General features: G+C 35.2%; 1 protein-coding gene across 1 annotated transcript in view; it reads left to right on the top strand.

Moving 5' to 3' along the window:
* Positions 1–6,443, top strand: part of slc39a6.S (solute carrier family 39 (zinc transporter), member 6 S homeolog) — a 21,748-nt gene extending 15,305 nt beyond the window's left edge. The window contains exons 6-9 of the mRNA XM_018269397.2: positions 1–197; positions 941–1,021; positions 2,448–2,638; positions 5,974–6,443. The exon at positions 1–197 is cut by the window's left edge and continues 196 nt beyond it. Of these exons, the coding sequence (XP_018124886.1) occupies positions 1–197; positions 941–1,021; positions 2,448–2,638; positions 5,974–6,126 (622 nt within the window). The 3' untranslated portion in view covers positions 6,127–6,443. The remainder of the gene's footprint in view (positions 198–940; positions 1,022–2,447; positions 2,639–5,973) is intronic.
* Positions 6,444–7,613: the final 1,170 nt, after the last annotated feature.

Raw genomic sequence — 7,613 nt, 5'->3', positions numbered from 1 at the left:
GCAGACTGATGACATGAGCCATCACCATCATGACTATCATCATATCCTTCACCATCACCACCATCAAAATCACCATCCACACAGCCATTCGCAACGCTTTTCCAGGGAAGAACTTAAAGATGCTGGCATTGCTACTTTGGCCTGGATGGTTATTATGGGTGATGGACTGCACAATTTTGGTGATGGGTTAGCAATAGGTAAGCAAAACTGAACATAACATAACTGAGTTATAAAAAGTTTGGAAGTGCTTCAGACCATGCCATGAATTCCTATGCACAAACTCAAGTGTTTTGCTATGACCAGTATGCTAAACGGCAGATTTATCAAAATTCAAGTCGCAGTTTTTCTTAAAAAAAAAAAAAAAAACTTTGCATGTAAAAACAAATTAAATCTGGTGTCATTTTCAATTTAGTGATCCCCCCACAACAAATGGTATCATGACTATTCTGTCCAATTTTTTTTCTTTTAAGTCTTGTCATTTATATAAAATGTGATCACACTTTTTTTCCCCTCAAACTTTAAAATTTATAAATCTGCTTCTAAATGTTCATTAGTTACTTGAGGTGCCTATTTAAACAGAGCAAGCACAGGCATGTTCGGTGCAGTTTGAGTACTCCAGCTCTTTAAACAGTTCTCTAGAGTGAATTCTGTTAGTATTAAGACCAGTTTACTTGCAAGATTATTACAATGAGCATAGCCATAAGCCTGGTGCTTGGAGATATTTGTTTCTATAGTTCTTCTGAAAGTTTACTCTATCTTGTGCATTAATATTCTAAAACACACTGGAACCTGTATGGCTACTAAATAAAAAAAAAATGTGATAGGAAGTGATCACATTGTATTTAACAAATCATGAACTTTTTTTAATTATATTTTGTAATCTAATTAAAATGCATGCATGTCAAATACAAAAGAAGATCATTATATCTTGAATTTACAGGAGCAGCCTTTACTGATGGTTTATCCAGTGGATTAAGCACTTCCGTTGCAGTTTTTTGTCATGAACTGCCTCATGAGCTAGGTATGTGCATCCCTTTCTGAATGCATTGTTTTCTTTATAGGCTTAAAGGAGTTGTTCGCCTTTGATTTAACTTTTAGGGTGATAAAGAATGTGATATTGTGAGACAATTTGCAATTGGTTGTCATTCTTTATCACAGGGGTGTCCAAACTACGGCCCGCGATCCATTTTTACTTGTCCTGCAGCAAATTCCTAACCCCCCCCCCAGCTGGATAGTTTTACAACTCCGCACATTCATTTCTATGTGATCACTGAGACAGGCGTTAGATAAGCAGGATCAAGCTGCTGCAGCACATTCAGCACATTCAATGCTCGCGTGTCTCAGTGATCACATAGAAATGAATGTGTGGCAGCATGGAAGTAAGTCTCAGTCACGGAGTCCATCTTTAGTTTCTGGGAGGGAGGGGGGAGCTATGCCAGATATCATCAATAATGTATGTTTTGTTAAAATTTAAAGGAACAGTAACACCAAAAAAAGGCAATGTAGTAAGGTAATAAAAATATAATGTATTGCTGCCCTGCACTGGTAAAAACTGTGTGTTTGCTTCAAGCAAGCTGCTATGTAACAATGGGGGCAGCCATTTAATCTGGAAAAAAAAACAGAAAAAGCACAGGTTCATAGCACATAACAGATAAGCCACCATTGTATTGGTCAGGGCTTCTCTTTTAACTGCTTTGTAATGTGTACCTTTTTTCCAGCTTTAATGGCTGCCCCCATGGTTACTCAGCAGCCTGTTTATATCAACTATTGTAGTCTTTCTGAAGCAAACACACAACTTTTCCCAGTGTAGAACAGTACATTATATTTTAATTACTTTGATATTCTTTCCGTTTTTGGTGTTACTGTTCCTTTAACTCACCGTATGAAAAGGGTATGTTTTAACCTTTACTGAGTGTTGAAATCTCATTATTTGTTTGTCTAAATACTTCCCATAGTATATTTAAAATATACACATTTGCATGAACTGGAGTGGTTTTTGTTCAGTTTGTGGTACTAAGTTCTCAAACATGAACATGTTAAGCAAAACTACCCATTTGTGGGCTTTGCTGGCAGTTGTGTATAGGTTTGAACATAATGGCAAACCATTCTCGGAAGAGGTTCTTTTATCGGCTTATCTGCAATAGATAATAGCATCTATGGCACTGGCCTTCAAGTATAGATACCGGAATGCCAGCACCAAAATTTGATTCCATTTTTTCCTTTTACCTATGCTGGCAAGAACAAAGAAAGTCAGAATGAAAATGGTTAATATGGGAACAATAGAATACTTTATCATAAAACGGGTGATATAGGAGTCCCCGTTACATTGCAGTCTTTTTTTTTTTTTTACACAAAATTATGTAAGTTGAAAGTGGGGATTTCTTTAAAGCATAACTATGGTTATAGTTCTTAACCATATCAGAATTAAACTTTTTCTTTGTTTTTAGGGGATTTTGCAGTTCTTCTGAAATCTGGTATGACTGTCCGACAAGCAGTAATGTACAATGGCTTATCCGCCATGCTTGCATACCTAGGGATGATAACTGGTATACTCATTGGACATTATGCAGAAAATGTGTCAATGTGGATATTCGCCCTTACTGCTGGTTTATTTATGTATGTAGCGTTTGTTGATATGGTAAGTGTGCCTGTGTATGTTTAACTTTGCAGACCTATTCATTAATATAATGCAGATATGATCAAATAATATCTCTACGATGAGTAGTATGAGAATTTTCCACTGCCCTCCCTGAGGCTGGGGAATCCTATGCTTCCATATAACTTTATTTTGCTTTCTTCTTGATCTGGTGAAATCAGTAATCAAATGCTAATTTTTAGAAATTTTATAATCAAGCCATGCAAATGCATATAATCTAGCCAAGTGCACTGGGTGAAAAATGTTAATTCATTTTGGTTTCTTCGGCTTCTACAATGCAGTAAACATTTATATAGTGAATAAAGTACCCCCTCTTGTAAAATATTAGGGTATTATAAGTTACCGAGGAGTTTCATGACCATATAAAAACACGAGGCCGAAGGCCGAGTGTTTTTATACAGGTCATGGAACTCCGAGGTAATTTCTAATATCCTCATATTTTACAACTGGGGGTACTTTATTTATTATAATACACAAATTTCAATGAGTCATGTGACAGAAATGACATCAGAACTCACCGTTTATAACTGATGACATCAGAACTCACCGTTTATAAGGATATAATTTACAGGATATTCATGGCTTTTGTGTATTATATAACATTGAGGGATTTTTTAATGTGTGTTGAAAAAATACATTTATGGAACGACTATAAGAAGAAGTAGTAAACAGTAGTATAGGGGACACCCACAACTTTGTGCTAATAATTGTGTTTTGGATCTTAGTTGTGGGTGGTTCATTGTGAAAAATCAAGGAAAAGAAATGGCCCACGGCTATACTGACCATTCATGACTATATGACTGTACTTTATCTATTAGAATGTAGCTGTTGCACAAAACAATATGTCTATCCTTTGCTTAAAAGACAGAGTAACAGAGCACACAAGGGTCACTGAAAAGAAGGATGAAAAATCCCCTATAGGAAAACATTTTGCTTCTTTTTCTCCTATATATCCAAGATTTAAGTGTAAAGGTCATAAGTTATACACAAGTTAGACTTGTAACACAAGTTAGAATGCCTCTTAGATGTGGGGGATACGTTGCGCCCTTTAAATCTAACAGAGGCTTTCTGGATCTTCAATTTGGATACCAGAGTTCCCAGGGGTTTAAACAAGAGGCATGATCTTGCATATTTATATTAATACAAATTTGCAGTTCTTATAAATCTATATTTATACTATCTTTATAGTGAGTTTATGACCCCTTTGGGATGCTCTATACGCTGGTTTTTACTATATATATATATATATATATATATATATATATATATATATATATATATATATATATATATATATATATATATATATATATATATATATATATATATATATATTTCCAAAATAGGAATTTTTTTTTAAAAAAAATAAGGAGGGCACTTTTTATAGATTTTTTCTTTTCCTTTTTTTATTGTTTCTTTGCTTCCGTGTTGTATAATAAAAAGTTATTCTATAATATCAATGTAATATGCAGTTGTGATACTATGGGCTGGTAATGTATGTGGCGCCCAGCAGAGGTCACTGTTATGCTAAATACTTAATGGAACAGTAACATCAAAAAATGAAAGTGTTTTAAAGTAAGGAAAATATCATGTAGTGTTGCCCTGCACTGGTAAACTGATCTGTTTGCTTCAGAAACACTACTATAGTTCATATAAACCAGCTGCTGTGTAGCAATGGCAGAAATTGAAAAACGGCTATATGGCACAGGTGAACTAATGGATAACAGATAACACCATTAGACAGACAGAGCTTATTTGCTATCTGCAGTGTAACCTGAGACTTTTCTCCTTTGAATGGCTGCCCCCATTGCTACACAGCAGCTTATTTATATAAACAATAGTAGCGTTTCTTAAGCAAACACAGCAGTTTTACCAGTGCAGGGCAACACTGCATTATACTTTCATTACTTTAAAACACTGTAATTTTTTGATGTTACTGTTCCTTTAAGGAAGCAATGATCACTAAGTTGTGAGCCTATGATTTAGGGCAGGAGTGCCCATACTTTACTAATGCGAGGTCTACTTTTAGTCATGATTTCCCATTATGATTTACATCCATAAAAGCATTGTTAGAATTCTGCTCTATGTAAAATATTACTTAAATATTATACCTTTGATATAAATGATTTATGAGAAAATTAATATTGAACAAACAACTATTTCTTATTCAACCTTAACATAATAAATATCTGAATGAAATATGAGGCCGATTTAGACAAGCTGTTTGTTTTGAGATCTACTGATCCCCAGCTAAAGGTCTACTGGTAGATCCCGATCTACCTTTTGGGCACCCCTGATTTAGGGAGTCTTTCCCAAAACACATTAGACAATGCAGATTTTTACCTGTTGCATTAAATAATATGTTATCCGGAGTGCCACCAGATCTATGTGCTGAGTGGTATATGACTGTACAAGCAAAAACAAAAAATAATGTATGCACAATGACTGGCAGTTTTTATCTCACATAAGGCACTAACTGAGTCAACAAGTATGTGTGGCATGAAAAGCCGCAGCATTATTTTTAAATGCTAAAAACATCTTTAATGTCACTTGAAAACTAATCGCCTCTTCTGCTGGACGACAACGAACTGCCTTCCCCCTGCTATAATAAGAAAACGCCAATGCACTCACGACGCTTTTGATTTCCGTAGTTGCCTCACGAGGAATCTTCTAGCGACTTCGGAAATCTAAGTGCCGCGAGTGCATTGGCGCTGGTGTTTTATTAGACAGTAGATAACCGATAAATTCTTGGGAATCCCATTGTATACTATCGATTTTATATGCTGTGTATCCTGTGCCTTTTCTCCTTTATCAGCTTTGAAGAGCTGCCCCCATGGCTACACAGCAGCTTGTTTATATAAACTATTAGGGATGCCCCGAATCCAGAATCCTTCTGCCCGTCCGAACCCGACTCCTTATTTGCATATGCAAATTAGGGGCAGGGAGGGAGATTGCGTGACTTGTCACAAAACAAGGAAGTAAAAAATGTTTTCCCCTTCCCATCCATAATTTGCATATGCAAATTAGGATTCGGTTCAGTATTCGGCTGAATCTTTCACAAAGGGTTTGGCCGAATCCAAAATATTGGATTCGGTGCATCCCTATAAACTTTAGGATTCGGTTTGGTATTCAGCCGAATCCAAAATAGTGGATTCGGTGCATCCCTATAAACTATAGTAGAGTTTCTGAAGCAAACATTATTATTAAACATTAATTATGTTTAATAATATAATATAGACCCCCATCTCTGCTCCCCCCAGCCTAGCCGTAAACTTCGGTAAATGCCCCTAACTCTTTACTTTTTTTTTTTTCCAAAGGTGCCTGAGATGTTGCATAATGATGCAAGCGATCATGGCTGTAGCCGCTGGGGATACTTCCTGTTACAAAATGTTGGAATTCTGTTAGGATTTTTCATCATGTTGGTTATTTCTGTCTTTGAACACAAAATTGTGTTTAATCTAGACATTTAGGTTAAGTTTGCATTGATGGTGAAAATGAAAGTATATTTTCTACTTTTACATTGTTACATATGCATAAACTGCAGTTTTTTAATGTAACTTTTTGTTAGTAATTTTGTAAAAATATGATTTGTTACAAATTGTACAAAAGACAACCATGCATAGGCGCTTGACTTCAAAGAAGATGCAGTCAAACTGCAGCAAGCTACATTCACAAACTGGATCTTTGTGCCAAACCAGTGAAAGACTACATTTTTTACCATTTTATTTATTTATTTAATATGTAATAACACTTCTTAAACCAACATTAAAATGCCTTATTGACCTTAGACCATTAATACTATTATTTTGCATATGTATATGTTACCAAAAATTCATGCTTTTGGTTGTCTTCTATTGCAAACCTTTAACCATTATTAACTTAAAAAATCAAAGTGCAGAAATAATGTAGATGGAGATGTTGTTAGGGCTGCATAAAAGTATTTTACAGGGCTCAGGACAATGAAATATTCCATATGTCCTAATAAAAGCGATTATTATTCATCCGTTCAGGTAAGTGGTTATACAAATTTACTGTAATCACATGAAGCTTGATATAGTGCAGTAAAATGTATTCTGTGCACAACCTCCTTTCTCACCCCTTAAAATATAGGCTTAACTTGTGTATGTATTTTACCTTGTCTAATCAGCTTTGTCATATAACTGTATTTATAGAGACATCTGTTGCATATGAGTATTATCTGACATTGAGCCTGCCTTGGTAGAAATGCCAGTATAACTACATCTATTAATTACTATTTATGCCTACATTTTTGTGTAGGTTTAAGACTTCTGCTTAGCAAACCATGTCTTGCATTTATTGTTTTCTTAAATCTACTTTACTTAACTAAAAATAACTAACCGTTATGTTTTTTGGATGTGTGATGTTAGTTTTAGTCTGACCTCTTCAGCCCTGTATAGGTATATAATACAGGTATGGGACCCGTTATCCAGAATGCTTGGGACCTCCCGATAATGGATCTTTCCGTAATTTGGATAATTAATGATCTTCATAACTTAAGTCTACTAGAAAATCTTTTAAATATTAAAGGAATTGTTCAGTATAAAAATAAAAACTGGGTAAATAGCCAGTGCACGGTAAAAAAATGTTTTTCAATATAATTAGATGTAATGTATAAAGGCTGGAGTGACTCGATGTCTAACATAATAATCAGAACACTACTTCCTGCTTTTCAGCTTTCTTGGTTTCCACTGATTGGTTACCAGTCAGTAACCAATCAGTGACTTGACGGGGCCACATAGGTCATAACTGTTGCTTTTGAATCTGAGCTGCATGCTGAGGATAATTTGCAAACTTGCTGAACAGTTATGTCTCATGTAGCCCTCCCATTAAAGTCGCTGACTAACTCAGAGTTAGAAAGCTGCAAAGCAGGAAGTTGTGTTCTGTTATGGTCTGTTGTTATGACATCCAGTCACTCCAGCCTTTATAGATTACATTT

Source organism: Xenopus laevis, chromosome 6S (assembly GCF_017654675.1).
Source record: "Xenopus laevis strain J_2021 chromosome 6S, Xenopus_laevis_v10.1, whole genome shotgun sequence".
In the NCBI taxonomy this organism is placed as follows: Eukaryota; Metazoa; Chordata; class Amphibia; order Anura; family Pipidae; genus Xenopus; species Xenopus laevis.
Note: the sequence above shows the minus strand (reverse complement) of the source record. Positions and strands in the feature narration are given on the sequence as shown.